The sequence below is a fragment of the Podarcis melisellensis genome (assembly GCF_964234715.1).
Source record: "Podarcis melisellensis genome assembly, chromosome: 15".
NCBI classification, from domain to species: domain Eukaryota; kingdom Metazoa; phylum Chordata; class Lepidosauria; order Squamata; family Lacertidae; genus Podarcis; species Podarcis melisellensis.
The window spans coordinates 30,334,778-30,350,433 of NC_138532.1; the positions used below are offsets into that span (position 1 = coordinate 30,334,778).

Sequence of the window (15,656 nt, forward strand, 5' to 3'; positions counted from 1 at the left end):
GAGAATTCCAGGGCTACAATTTTAACCACACTCTTCAAGAAGACACTAGAAGTAAGGCCAGGCCCATTGCTACCATGGTCAAGGGACCATCTGCCGAAGGGCGATACAGAATTTAAGCAGCAAAAGTTGAGAGAAGACAACATGCCTGCCTTACTTACCAAAACCAGCATCACAGGCCTCGTTCCCATCGCTGAGGCCAGAGTGCGGGGTCCCCCCTGCCAGCCTCTGTCCAGGGTTCAAGGCACAGGCTTTGGCGATGGAGGTTACGAGGTACTCGTCATCAGCGTTGCGCCAGCCCCACCAGCTGATCTCCGGCTGACTGCAGCGCGCAATCACCGCCCCGTTGCGCAAATGTCTGGAAGAGAAATCAAGGAAGCCCACTAGTCCCAGAGTACATGGACCCGTCTCCAGAAGCCACAGCTTCTCAGCCAAATAATAAGGATATTTTTTTATTGGGGAGGTCAGGGAGAAGTAGCATTTCCCAGGATCCCATGAAAGAATATGGAGCCTTATTCCATATTGCATGTATGATCTAGCAGCTGCACTAGATGACCCTCAGAATCCCGTCCAACTCTACAATTCTATGTTTGCAGCAACTTTCCACAATGCTGCACCCTCCAGATGTTTCGGACTACAAATCCCATGATCCCTGTCCATTGCCTATGCTGGCTGGGATGCTGGGAGTTGTAGGACAGAGAGATAGAGAGAAAGACCTGCAAAGCAACTTGTGAAAAAGGTCCTCCCTGTTAGTTGAGTTGTGAAAATGCAAAAATTATCAAGAAGGTAAATTATGTGTCAAAGACTAGACTATGTGCTGCAGATGAGGGTACACAGCCCTGAACTCTTTTTCTGCAAAGGCTCTGTACGTACAACACCAACTAAATAACAAATAAATTCCCATAGCGACTCTAGAACCAAACCAGACAGCAACAAGGATGGTAAGGGTTAACACAGAATTGTAGATCAGACCATGAGCCTACAGATCGTCTAGTCTACTTGGCCAGAGGGAGGACAGCCTATATCTAAAAACAGATGAATAATCCAATTTGATCAATCTTTGGCTGGTAAGGTGTAAGCAGGACCATGGTTTGCAGCCTTCAACCCACAGAATCCCTGTGATTCCCCTCAGCTGCCACTGGATTTGCAACCTTCTATAGTTTAAGCATTCTTTTTCGTACCTATACACAACTGCTGGAATTCGCTTCCACGATCGAAAGGAAGCCACGTTCTCCAGCTCCTTGTCAGTGATCCAAACAGGAACCAGGAGTTTCTGCGGGTAGCTGGTGCACAACCTAAGAAAGAAAAGATACAGGGAGCTGACCATGGGACAGGAGTGAAAGAAATGAGAGCAAATTCCAGACCTTTTTTTAAAAAAAAACACCTGCAAGGCCGTACAAGTTTGGAGAACCACCAACAAGAACTTCTGAAATGTACAACAACAACAACGGGCTCTTCAACTGGAAATAGAAATAGAAGGGGAAGAAAAGGGATAGGCAATCTTAGGTGGTCACAAGTGGGGCGGGAGCAGGGGGCCTTTTTCAGCCCAAGGGCAGCACTTCGGACCTGGGGAAACGTCCAAAGGCTGCATGCCAGTGATGGGCGGAGCTAGAGGCAAAAGTGGGTGGGTCAAAGATGTGACTCTCACCTTTGTACAACAGGATGCATTCCAATCACACAAAACTGGAATTTTTGTGGGTTTCTACACACCACACACACACGTGTGTACACACATCCTCTCTCCATCCAGACCAGCAAGAGGCATTGTCTCTGTTCCTATATTATTTGTTTCACGTTCCTATATTCTAAAGCAGGGGTTCCCAAACTTATTTGGACCACTGCCCCCTTGGGTTCCATAAACTCATTCCCAGTGTCCCACCCTAAATGAAGCATTATTCAGAATAGCCGTTTGGAAGATAACAACGCAATAAAATTCTAAGCAGTAACAATCTATTGCACATTTATTCACAATCCAATTAAAGAATTAATTCAACAAAGCTGATGAACTTGATCCAGTGATGCCAGCTTTTTCAAGTTTAGTACTCATATCCACCTCCAGCACCCCCCTAGGTAATCTCACCCTTTGGGAACCACTGTTCTAAAGATGCCTAGCTAATGAAATGCCTAGTTTGGACAAGGCGGGTGAGGGGCTGCAGATTTTTTTTGCCTCTGAAGATGGTGAAGCCTTAATGGATGACTCACTTGTAGTTGTTATTGATGTCAGAAACCCTCCACACATTTTGCAAGTCAAAGCCCATCCGAGTCAGCTCCATCTCAAAGCGGTATTTCACATGGTCTCCTGCAAACGGATAAGCAGTTTTTTAAAAGTCAGCTCCAGCACCAAGTGCCATCCAGAAGTTTGGGACTCCAGCTCCCACCATTTCCTGTCAAAACTCCCACACGATGCTGCAAAAGATGAGAGCACAGTCGTGCTGGCTGAGGCTGATGGGAGCTGTCGTCCAAAATCTCTGGAGGGAAACCAGCTTAGCAAAGGCTGTCAGAGCACAGCTCTGTCTTAAATTGGTGACAAGGGGTTAAAAGGGCCCAGCATGGCGAGGCATGAAAAACGGCGGCTAGAGGCCCCTCTTAGATTTGCCTTAGAAGGTGTCCCTTTTGACCTACCAGGGCGGCAGAGGTGGGCATGCTGGTCCTCCTCATCAGCACAAACCCCCAAGCACCAGGCGTGGTAAGCAAACGCAAACAGGTCTTCCGGCCTGGTAGGGCGAGCGATGGCTCGGCTCAGCCTTTTCAGCCACTCCTGGCATTGCTTGAAAGTAGAAAAATGGCACCTGCAAGACATAGGTGAGTACAGGCGCACTTTGTAACACTCAGAAAAGCAAGACAGACAAACTGAACTACAGGAATGAAAGGAGACATAAGCACCCACAATCCCTTTGATGTCTACTGCCTGTGGCCACTAGCTTAGATACTCAATAAAAACATTTAACAACAAAAACTCTGTATAATGGGATGATACATCTACTGGACCTGTGACATGTACCTAAGAACAGCAAGGTTTGAACTCCCTTTTTCCTTTACCTCCCCCATTCCGTTAACCACTTTTGTTCCTAGTGTTGTTGCTCTTTAAAACATACATATAAATACAACTTTTTAAAAACCACTTAAGAACATAGGAAGAGTCTGCTGAATCAGGCCAAAGGCCCATGTAGTTCAGCATGTTCTCATAGTGGCCGACCAGAGGGCTGTAGGAAACCCTCAAACAGATTCCAAGCACAAGAGCTCTTTCCCTTCCTGTGGTTTCCAGCAACTGGTATTCAAAAGCATTACTGCCTCTGACTATGGAGGCAGAGCATTGCCATCATGGCTAGTAGCCATCATTAGCCCTCTCCTCCATAAATTTGTCTCATCCTCTTTTAAAGTCATCAGGGTTGGCGGCCCCAAAGGCAAATTTGTAGAGGAGAGGTCTTGCAATGTGTTTTTAGCCAGGGCAGTAAACTGAACTTCCATTTGCAGGGGAAGTCTACCTCTGAATACCAGATGGTGATGGAGGAAATAAATGGGGGGGGGGGGCACTGCTGCCTTCACGAACTGCTTCTGGGCTGCTCCCCGTTGGAAAGAGAACACTGGACAAGATTAACCTTGGCCTAATTCACCTAGGCAATTCTTATGTTCTGGTGAGGGGACCTGGTTTACAGACCACACTACCAACACCATACGTTAGAGGAGTGGTGGGGAATCCCCTGCATTCAGCTCACAGCCAGATTTCAACTGTACCTTTGGGGAGAGAAGAGGGTTTTGATACCATGCAGCATGCAATGGCAGCTCTGCCCATTACAAGTTCAAAGCATGGAAAGGCTCGTAGCTCAGTGGTAAAGCATCTGCTTTGGGTACAGATGGTCCTAGGTTCAATTACCACTGACAGCTCCAGGTGGGTCTGAGAACATTCTCTGTCTGAAACCTTTAGGGCCTCTGCCAGTCAGTTCATATGTGGACAATACTGAGCTAGAAGGACCAAAGGTCTGGGCTTAGTGCAAGGCGGCTTTCTATGCGGGAAATGTCTTGGCAGACTCAGAACACTTGCAAATATGCAAAAAGGAGTCCATGCATTTTGCAACTGCATGTGTGCAATTTCTGAGATGCAGCAGCATTCTGAAGTTTACAAAAACCGTAAGGCAGAGTTTGTAGTTCAACTATGTGCATTGAAGTTATTTGCATTTTTCCAAGGGGATTTACTGAGTTTGCCTTTTTCAAAGCCAGGATAAAGGATGTCGAAGAGCTTTTTCTATAATCTCTGTGTTAAAAAAAAAAAAAAGGACTGACGAAGAAAAACGTGAAACGTGAGTGGCATTGCTAAGAATTAAATACATGCATCTGTTTCCATGGGAAATAGGTTTGTGTGATGGTGTGCATTAATTTTTGTTTATCTAATAACATTAATATTCTGCCCTTTCTCATAGATGATCTCAAGGCAGGTCATGACACAACATACAGATGTGTGGGTCTGGTCTGACCCAAAACTGGAATATATAACAACAGGTTTCCAAGGGGAATGTGACCCTTCACCCAGAAGGAGTTTTCCCCACCCCCTCATTTAGTTTAGTCACCCCCTGCTGTAACCCTAGGTTGTCATCAGGTAGCACCCACCTGACTACTTTGGAGTCCTTGCAGACAATGTGAAGCTGGAACATGTCCCGACTCTCCACACTTTCCATCATTCTCAAAGGCACCTAGAACATAAGACAAGGAATGAGTGAATCAGTGTGAGGTTGTGTGGTGTAGTGGTTATGGAGTGTCAGACAAGAACCTTGGAGACCAGGGTTCAAATCCCTGCTCAGCCATGAAGTTCACTGGGTGACATTGGGCCCGTCACAGTCTAAACTACCTCACAGGGTTGATGTGAGAATAAAGGGGGAAGAGAGCACTGTGTACACCACCTTGAGCTCCTTGGAGGATAGGTGGGATATAAATGTAATTAATAAGTAAATTAACTAATTAACGAGGCAGGCAAATGCCAGCCTCTGCGGGCAGAGACCTAACAAAACTTCCCACATTTCTAATATCCCAGATTAAGATATGCTGAGGTCCAAAGGGATGTCACATTAAAGAGGCCCCACAGCATTAACAACAACAACATCTGTATTATTCTAACACAAAGGTTATCTGTATACCACCTGTTGCCCACAAGTTTCACCCAGGTGGCCCAAAGGCATTCGTATTGACTTTTAATCACATTTCCATTGTTTCTTTTACTTCCTAGATTTGCATTTTATTGTGTTACAATTTTCAGTGAATCCTTCAAGAAGGAATTCCACGCACCTCACCCACAAATGTCAGATTGGTAGTGATCTTTCTAAGGGTGTTTGTGCATGTATCTTCCTCCAGAGGGTATGATTGTTCCCTCCCTTTGCTTGAGTCACCTGGGGCTGCTTGAAGAACAAACAGCCCGGACTGAGTGGGTTGATCAGGAATGCAGGGGGACAGGGGAGCAAGGAGCACCCAAATAGGACCATTTTGGCAGCAGGGTTGAAAAGGAGAGAATAAAGGACTCTTCCAATGGTAAGGGGGGGGCGACCTAATCAAAGACATTGCAGACTCTGCCCAGACAGGCAGATGTGTAGCCCCAGACGTACGTTGATTACAGAGTCTTTAAACTTGATATGGAGCCGGTAGTTGGAAATGGCAATGATGGCGTCACTCGCATGGCCCAAATATTCCACACCCTCTCCCTGTAGCACTGAAAATGGAACCTGGAAGGGGAAAGGAGGAGTGTTAAAACCTTCTGGCTGAAGTTCCAAGGAGGCCACCACCCACAGCATGACTTGAACAGGCGACTGAGAGAGAGAGAGAGAAATAATGACATCTCAGTCCATGAGGACTTCCACTTGGGAACAAGCTGGAAAATTCTCAAGGTACAAGGTCACTAAGCCTGTTCCTGGCTCTACAGTTCCCGCCATCAGTCCAGCACTCTTCTGGGTGTCTGCAGTGGGAACAGGTCCCAAGAGATGCATGGAAGCAATGGCTTCAATCTCCTCAAAATACACCCTCGCATTTCTTCTTCTTTTAAAATAAGGAGTTAGGAACATGAGGAGTTAGAAACCTCACTGGCTGCAGAGAGGAGGAGGAGGAGAAGCCACCGCCACTGGCCGCATGACATCACATGCACACACCTGCATGAGGTGCATGTGACATCACACACAAAGCACGCAACGTCACGTTGCATTTTTGGAGGATGCAAAATGTGACGCAATGATGCATGTTGTGTGTGTGATGTCACACATACCACGTGCAGGCGTGTGCATGTGATGTTGCATGTTTGCGTTATGGCGGCAGGCAGCCACATTCCTGAGGGTGAGATGGCACCCCTGCTTCTTCAGGAAGGCTGAGAGAGACCCCCACAAGTCTACACTTGCTACACTAGATGATTCTATATATAAGGCAGCTTCTTTGTTCCTAATATGACCAGCCAACTAAAGTTACCTCCCAATTAATGTATCTCCCTAATATGTTAAGATACATACTGCACAAATACCATACAACCACATTTTAAGAGGTTTTCCCCACCCCCACCCCTTTCCCCTGCCTCCCATCAAAGGTGTGGGAAGAGATGATCCTCTGAACTGTTGGTCTGTACTGCATTTGAACCGAACTGCTAAATTGTGTTTGTTTCCTCCTGAAAACATCAAGGGGTATCTTCCCATGCTTAAATATAGATCTCCTCCTTTCCTCTTTTTTCCCTTTCTGCTGGTTAACTGGGAAGCTTAACACCTGAAGGCTGGTGTGAAATTGTGCAGGGGATGTGAAATTCTCACAGGACTGTGGAAATCAGAGGGGGAGGGTTTGGAGTGCAATTTAGCTGGCAGCATAAAAAAGGGACGCCTCGCTGCCTCACTCTGGCCTTTTAAGTTCTGGGCTTCAACAAGGAACAAGAAAGCGTTCAGAGCTGGCTGCCTGCGTCTTTAAAACACCGCTGAGATTTTATGAAATGTGATTTTATTCCCTGGGGGAAGGAGAATATGAAATCGTGCAGCAGGATGCCCAGGCTGCCTCTCCCCCCACCCCCCGTTACAACTCTCTGTGGCAACACTGACACAGCAAAATTGAACAAGGCTCAAAGGGACACCGGCACATCACAGGAAGCAAATCAAAGGGCATACTCTCAAAAGCCTCCTCCTGAAATTTGTTCTCACTGCCCCCATGCATAACCATGATAAAATATATGTATGAGCACACAGAAGACAGGGAGCCCCAATTCCATATGCAGCATCCATCTGTTTTACTTGGTTGTTTCAGTTTAATATTCTAAGATCTAGAGTGTGTATGTGTCAATGCACACAATTTAAAAATCAAGGCAAAGAAAAATATATGCTAAAAATTCAGCCTCATATTTGGAAGTGTAATCCTCCCATGCCAATAGCTGGCCCAAACAATAAATTATTACAGTCCTCCTCAGAGTATTTGGGTGGAAAGGAGGCGGCATCAGAGGGGAGCCACAGAAAATTCCTCTCTGTGCGGGCTCTGTTTCCCTAAGGTCACTTCACAGGATATTTAGCTATCACCCCCCCAATCCCTTTTAATCCAATATATAATAAATGTGTTCAGAAGTGGTATTTTGGGGATTTTTCTTAAAACTGCACTGAGTTCACCAGACAAGATCTTGTTCATATGACATTCCAATTACATTGCCCAATTACATGGCCCATGTTGAAATCCAGGTGCAACTACATTCTCTATTTATTAGCTTCTGCTCAGAAGGCCTCTTCTATTGTGGAGGTTCCCCTTTCTAAGATGCACAACACCTTACAGTCTATAAATGCATAGGGAACTTGGACAGTGAATTAACAGTCTCCCAGAACCATAAAATTGTAGAGTTGGAAGGGACCATGAGGAACATTAAATCCAACACCCTGCAATGCAGGAAAATTCTGCCCAATGTGGTACTCGAACCCACAACCCTGAGATCGCCAGAGTCTCATGATCTACCAACTGAACTATCCCAGGTCAACATAGAAATTTCTCAAACGCCTTTACAGACAAAAGGAAACCAAGGCTTGGTTGGCCCTTTGAAAGGCATGCACAGAAAACTGTACAATTATTTTAAGATGTGACAAAACATGTCTGGGGTCAATGCTAGTCTAGCCCAGTAGCTGTTTTCTTCAGCCTTGAACACTCACAAAGATCTCTGTAACCCAAAGATTGAGCCCTTGATAAGGTAAAAGCTTTTGTTGTTGTTTAGTCGAGTCCGACTCTTTGTGACCTCTGTTGCTACATATTTCTCATTCTGGGAGCCCAATGTGACTTTTACTGTGACAATAGCTATAATGTAATAATAAAGCCCAGCCCAGCCTGACAGCTTAGGTACTGGAGGTAGTTGTGTTCTTGGCTATCAGCAGCTGATAGACAGATTTGCAACATTTAAAGAGATTCTGCTTCTGGCGGTTCACTGTCCTAGTTCATTGCCAGGAGTGGCTTAGACTGGCACATTAAAAAACAAAAACTCAGGGTCATTAAGGACATTTTGAATTTTCAGTTTCTTTCCCACTATTTCTTTTCTTTTGGTGGTCACAAGTCTCCAGGAGATTGCACATTCCAGCAGATTGTGTGTGCTACTCTGACTGTCCCTGTCCCTCCCTCGCAAAGCAGAAGAAATATGGTGCAGCTCTAGAAGGGACAGAGAACTAGCTCTGAGGAGCAGGGGAAAGAACCAGGACTCACAGAGGTCTGAATGACTCCAGAGTGATAACAGTGTGTCCTTGCAGCAGCAGCTGTGACACAGCTTTGCACTCCGGCTGCAGGAAACATTCGCTTCCAGGTGTCTGGAGGGAGATTTATTACACACCTGCAGTCCTCACCCCTCCTGCCCTGCCATAAGGAATCGCACCAAGCACCATCCAGCCTGCCAGAGCCCCCCAGGTAGCTTACCTGTAAAGACTCTTCTTCCTTGATCAGCTCTTTGTGAGGGAACAAGTCCTTGGCCTGGATGTATTCCAGACTGGGCGGGCCTTCTTCACCCTGGATGCCAAACACAAGAGCAAACGCTCAGAGGGGCACAGGACATTTGCCCAAACGCCACGGGATGCACATCCCAAACACAACACAGATACACCGCTTGCACACCTCCTCCTACACAGTCGCACTTTGCCTCTCCCCTGCAAAAAACAACAACAACCCGAAAACAATCTTTCTTTTGCCTACATACAGCATGTAACTTTGCAAGAACACAAAACGACACCGATTTCCTGTGCAGGGATGAGCCAAAGAAGAGGACAGGCAGGGTCCATACTGTGGGGAGGCTTATAATACTGACACACAGATACTGAACCATCTGCTAGAGTCCAGGACTCAGAATACATGGGAATAACCCTTTCTGCTGCCCCCAATTCTGCCCAGCGCGAAATTTATTTATTTTTTACTCAGTAGATTTATGCAGCACCAGATTTTTAAAACATCCATTATTATTCTCAAAAATGTATGCTAAAATATGGTATAGAATAAAACATTTTTTATTCTATAAAATTTGCTTGGGGGCAAACAGCTGACAATACAACCACTCACAATCCAGTTGGCAACCACTACAAATCAGAGTAAGACCCCTTGCCCCCTTGCCCAGGAATAGGCTGGTCAGCACAAAAATTCCAAAAATGTAGAGGAGGAAACATTCCTAATTCCTTTGTCTAGAAGCACTCTCCTTGCGATCCATCACAAGCCAGTGTGTGTTCCCCAAGATATGGACCGGATCTAGATCCCACCTCCCAAACTAAGCACACCCCTGTTTTAAAACCAAGCAGGGAGATGTGTCTCTTAAAAATAAGACCTCTCCTGATTTCTCTCTGAAGTCTGGATAGCTTCTGTTCAACTCCCAGGCTCATCTCAGTATCCCAGCATTCTTAGAATCATATTCTGCATGCAGTCTCTAAAAATTCTCCAGCCCCATCTTCACTAAATCAGTTGAAAGTGGCCCAGGGACTCTGGGACGAAGTTATGTGCAGATGCTGAGAATTGTCTGAAAATAATCACGAGTTATAAGAAGAAAAAGCCAGGTCATAGAATCATAGAATCATAGAATCATAGAGTTAGAAGAGACCACAAGGGCCAGGTCAAATAAGTCCAGTATCTTCCCCCCCCCATGCAGTGGTCAGCAAGACACTTTGGGGGAGGCCATCAACAGGGAACAATGGCAAGGGTCACCTGCAACTGGAATCCTGCAGCCGAATGCCTCTGAACATGGAGGCTCCACAAAGCCACTGTGATCAACAGAAACACAACAGCCTCAGACTCTCAGTGCAAAGCAATGACCATTAAACAGCTTAGAGATCATAATAATTCATTAAGCAATATATAAATCCTGTCAAGTAAATAAATGAAATAAAGCTTGCTGTATGGCTAACCCCCCCCCCTTTTCAAGGTATCTACCCATAAATTATCTGCACACAAAAAATGGGGAATTAAGCATTTTCTGAACAATAAATAATTTTTCCACACTCTCTTGAGAGAAGGGACCCCTCTTCTATTCTAAACCCATTTTTATACAAAGGATGCCCACGTCTTCAAGTGTCAGGAACTACCAGAAGAGGAAAATATTTCAAATTCCTAGAAACCAGCATAAATTCTTGTAAGAAATGAAGAAACGGGGCAGAGTGGGCTTTCCGGTCCTGAGGTTAGCTTACTTTTTTTTAAGCTAGAAATGACCTTGTCAATGCCAGTACGACTCCCTATTCACATCATACACTTAAAGCACCTTTATACCCCTTTAACAGTCATGACTTCCTGCCAAAGAAGCCTGGGAACTGTAGTTTGTTAAGGGTGCTGAAAGTTGTCACAGAGCTACAATTCCCAGCCATTATCAGTCGTAAAAGTTAATTTTCACTCTGAAAGGCCATCAGATAGAAATGGAGGGTATTTCTCCCAACCTTTTCCATCTGATCTTTTCCCGATTGTGTTTTGTTCCCTCATCTCAACTGGAAGCATAAGAAGAATCTGAAGAAAGCAGGAGGGTGATCCAACTTCTTCCCCGGAAACCAATAAACCAAGCCATCTTACATAGTTGCACATAGCTAAGCTATGAATCAGTTACAGATAGGTAGCCGTGTTGGTCTGCCATAGTCAAAACAAAAAAAATCCTTCCAGTAGCACCTTAAAGACCAACTAAGTTAGTTCTTGGTATGAGCTTTCGTGTGCATGCACACGAAAGCTCATACCAAGAACTAACTTAGTTGGTCTTTAAGATGCTACTGGAAGGATTTTTTTTGTTCTAAGCTATGAAATTTGCTCCCACGTGATGTAGTCATAGCCACCAGCTTTGATGGCTTTAAAAGGGAGATAACACAAATCCATGGTGGATAAGGCTGTCAAGGCTACTCGCCATGATGGCTTTGTTCTGCCGTCAATGTCTGAGTTGGTAGAACTCTGAATGCTAGTTGCTGAGGAACATGAGTGTAGATAGCACTGCTGCCCACACGTCCTGCTGGTGGGCTTCACAATGGGGCATCTTGTTGGCCACTGTGAGAACAGGATGCTGGACTAGATTGACCCCCTTTGGCCTGATCCCAGCAGCCAGACTTTTCTTATATTATCTCATGACCTGGGGCTGGCTGGCGCATGTACACATCAGTTTCAAAGCTTGGACTGGGAGGGTCATGGACACTGTACCGAGTTTTCAGACCTAGCACTGAACCTATTAAAATGTTGGGAAGGGACCAGAGCTCAGAGGCAGAGCATTCACTTTGCATTTGGAAGGTCTCAGGTTCTATGGCCATTTTACAGATATAAGGCAGCAGGGCCAGGATGAACCTCTGCTAGGGACTTTGGGGAGCCACTGATAGTCAGAAAAGGCATACTGGCCTAGATCAGGTTCCCCCAACCTGGTGCTCTCCAGAAGCTGTTAGACTACAATTCCCAGTAGCCCCAGCTAGCATGATGAAGGTTGGTTGGAGCAGATGGGATTTGTAGTCCAAAACTTCAGGTTGGGAAAAGCTAAAATTGTGGACCACTAACCTGACTCTGCATATAGCAGCTTTCTGTGTTCATGGGAGCATTTTCATCCTGATGTATACCAGGATGGTCTGGCACATAAAGGCAGTTGTCATATGTTCACGTATTTCAATACTATTGGTCAAATCTAGAATCCACCCACCTACAGTGATACTCAAGGAGACTGCAGTGAAAATAGTTTTAATTAAAATGGGAGAAGCTTTTTAATGATGTGAAAGCCTTGTGAAGTTCAAGCATTCCTCCCACCCACCCAAAAATGTTTTGGCCCCATGACAAAAATCCATTTTAAGCTCAGGAGATATTGATTCTGGATGCCCCAACATCTGATCCAATTAGACATACAGCCTTACCTATTCTTGATCTACTAAATGACTGTGGTCTGCCTTCAGACACTGACAAAGACCAGAATTTCTAGGATGCATTAAAACAATTTCTTCCCTTGAAAAATGACATCATCCCTCATTGGAAATTCAGCACTGAGACATTCAAGTTCACCAGGCTCTTCTAAATATACCAAACTAGGTTTTGCTTGCTTTCAAACTTCACAATATGAGCTGTTTCACCTATTATCAAGCACACATTTTATCTTCCCCCGAGAAGGTGGTGGTGATTGGGCGGGGGGAGACGTTTAATAGGACAAGGAGAAAAATATTTTAGGGAAGCTAGTTAACAGTTTCTTCAGAGGCAACTTCAATCAGGGGCTGAGCATTCACTGTTTCCCAGAGAGATACTGTTCTTCAAATTAGATACCTGGAAAATGACTTCTTCTTTTTTTTGCTAGTCTAAAAAAAGACAGGGCTGTGTATGTAGCCCATGATAAATATAGGCCAAGATGGAGCTATTACCTCCTCAGTCTGGAGGCTGAGGAGGCAGTCTCTGAAGTTTCTCCCATGTTCTGAACGAAGCTTTTAACAGGGTAGGAACTTATTTATTTCTTACATGTATATCCCGCCTTTTCTTGCAAGGAGCTTGAGAAGGTGTACATGGTTCTCCCTCTCCTCATATAATCCCTACAACACATCTGTGTGGTAGGTTGGGCTGATAGGCAGTGACTGGCCAAAGCCGCCCAGTAAGAGCTTCGTGGCCAAGTGGCAATTCGAATCCTGGTCTTCCAGGTCAGAGTCCAGCACTCTAAACACTGCACCTCACTGGTGCTCAAAGAGGTGCTCCCTGATGACAGCAGGGAATTCCAAGGGTGGGGTGAGAAGTGTATCATTCCCACCCCCACCCCCTTCTTGTGCCAGCTTAAGGTGGGGAGCGAGCAGAGAGGAGAGTGTTGCTGCTACCTATAAATAAAAGCTTGTGTATTTGGCAGATGGGGCTGGTTGTCTCTGCTGTATTTCAGGTCCACTAGTAGTTATTACAGCCCCCATCCTATTTATTGTTTTGGTTTATATTGACATTTAAGGATAACTTATCTATCTTTAACTGTGATTTCTGCATTTCAGGGGGTTAAACTAGATGGCCTTTGGGTCCCTTCCAACTCTACAATTCTACGACTCCATGTTTTCTGCTGCACTAAAATATGGAACTTTTATTTTATCTTATTTGTGGGTTTTTTCAGATGCTGTAAACCCCTCAGCGGCTTCTTTAAAGTACAAAGCAGTATAAAAATTAGCTAAATAAATAAGGAAATATCATTTCTGAGTCAGAATAATTTTTTCCACAACCAAGCGTCAAATATTCCTTGGTGCCATTCATGGTCATTGTGCACACATGAGCCAGAAGAAGGCAGAGGGTGGTTGTCATGTACCATGTACCTGCGGTCATGTTCAATGGGGCAGCACACAACTTGGAGAGGATGCCCAGTTATGAAATTCATGCATAAGTCATTCCATGATAGCAGAGGGAAGGTGGTCTATGCACCCATATAGGACCTGGCAAGCAATCTTGGTCTCAGTGGTGGGTAGCGCTTTGCCCTGACTATAACAGCAAAATCTGAACATGGATAGTAATATCAATGGGAATTCAGCTTATCCCCACAAATTAAAGACTCTGGGATCCAAAATGAAATCTGTGACATACATCTTTATAGACAGGCTTATAAAAAAATTAATCCACTGGCACAAACCACTGAATGGCTTTGGGGAAAAAGTGGCCTCAACATTTGCTTGCCAGTGCTAAGTGCAAAGTGCAATGTACGGAACAGCAAACATTGGCTGCTCCCGTAAACCATACAGCCAGTGTTGTGTAGTGGTAGTGTATTGAACTAGGACTTGGGAGAGACCAGGGCTCAAATCACCACTCGGCAAAAAAGTCCACTGGGCCTCTTGGGCATCTCAGCCTAACCTTGCTCACAGGGTTGTATGGGGTTTAAATGAGGAGGGAGAATGTACACCACCTTGAGCAACTTGGGGAAGAGTGGGATATAGATGCAATACATGCAATTACACCCTCCCCCCCCCCCAGCTTGCCCTTCCCCTATCCTTAGGTATTAGCGCTGGAATGACCCTCATCCCTGCTTGTCTGCATGCACACACCAGTGTCTGCCACAGGATGAATAGTGCTAGGCAACTGCCAACTATAGGTACATGTGCACATGCGCTCTCACAACATGGATCAAGGAAAAACCATTCTTCACCACCTGTTCCAAGAAGCTTTTGGTACAAACCCTTATTCTGCTCCCTAACACTGCCTTCACTAACCTAGTGCCCTCCAGTTATTTTGAAATACACCAGCATCCTGCAACTGTGCTGGCAGAGGCCAATGGGAGCTGTAGCCCTGTATATCTGGAGGGCACTAAGTTGGGGAAAGTCCAAGCACACTTAGCTGATTTTGCTCACTTTGTCCCCGTTATCCTTTCCCAAAGGCTGAAAATCATCTGTTATATTGAGAGCCTGCCTTTTTTCTATCACAGAACTCAAGGCAGTGCACAGAGGGAGGGAGGAAGCTCAATAGTAGAGCATCTGCCTTGCATGCAGAAGGTCCCAAATTTAATCCCCAGCATCTGAAGATAGGATTAGTAGAGACTCCTGCCTGAAACTCTGGAGAGCTGCTGTCAGGCGGTATAGACAGCAGTGAGCTAGATGGACCAATGGTCTGATAATACAGCTTCCTATGCTCCTAGGCACCCCAGGTAGTCTCCCATCCAGGCCCTGATCCACACCAATATGTGCCTTCATGGACCATGTCCTGGGAAATTTAAGCTGCAAGCTTTTCAGGGGAAGGAAATGCCTTCTCCTCTCTCCCCTCCCCCCTGTTGTCTGTGTGCAAACTATTTTCATAATATGCCAAGAGGCACATTGTGGTTCACCTGATTCTGCACAGGCCCCCATGTCTGCAAGCACTTGACCCACTGGACTAACCTGTTATCATGTTTGCACACCTAACAGCCCTCCCCACATACACACACACACACCTGCAAGGTACAGGCACCTGTGTGTGTGATAATAAAGCATCATTCAGTCAGGACAACAACATGTAAAACTGCACAACATAGGAGCCAACTCCTAGGGGCCGTGGGGGCTTCGGTCCCAACAATAAAATATTTAAGGGGGGCCGGGCCTCCACAAAGTTGATGGGCATTCCCATTCAAATGGTGTGTGTGCACCTTATCATGTGATCAATTACGCAAGGCGGGGCTTGCCTCGGCCCCTACAATATTTTACTCAAGTTGGCACCCCTGCTGCACAACTTGTACTGCATGATACTACATGGGGATAACTGGCTTCTGAGCCACCATACACACCCACCCCCCGGGGCTGGCTCCA

The 15,656-nt window shown here is 45.5% G+C and overlaps 1 protein-coding gene across 2 annotated transcripts in view; it reads right to left on the reverse strand.

The window, feature by feature from the left end:
* The window catches only part of MTMR4 (myotubularin related protein 4), a 47,454-nt gene that overhangs the window by 14,261 nt on the left and 17,537 nt on the right, over positions 1–15,656 (reverse strand). For both annotated transcript variants that reach the window (XM_081889458.1, XM_081889457.1), the window contains 7 exons: positions 8,878–8,967; positions 5,589–5,705; positions 4,603–4,685; positions 2,620–2,786; positions 2,200–2,296; positions 1,179–1,292; positions 159–355 (listed from right to left, as the gene is read on the reverse strand). In XM_081889458.1, the coding sequence (XP_081745584.1) occupies positions 159–355; positions 1,179–1,292; positions 2,200–2,296; positions 2,620–2,786; positions 4,603–4,685; positions 5,589–5,705; positions 8,878–8,967 (865 nt within the window). The remainder of the gene's footprint in view (positions 1–158; positions 356–1,178; positions 1,293–2,199; positions 2,297–2,619; positions 2,787–4,602; positions 4,686–5,588; positions 5,706–8,877; positions 8,968–15,656) is intronic.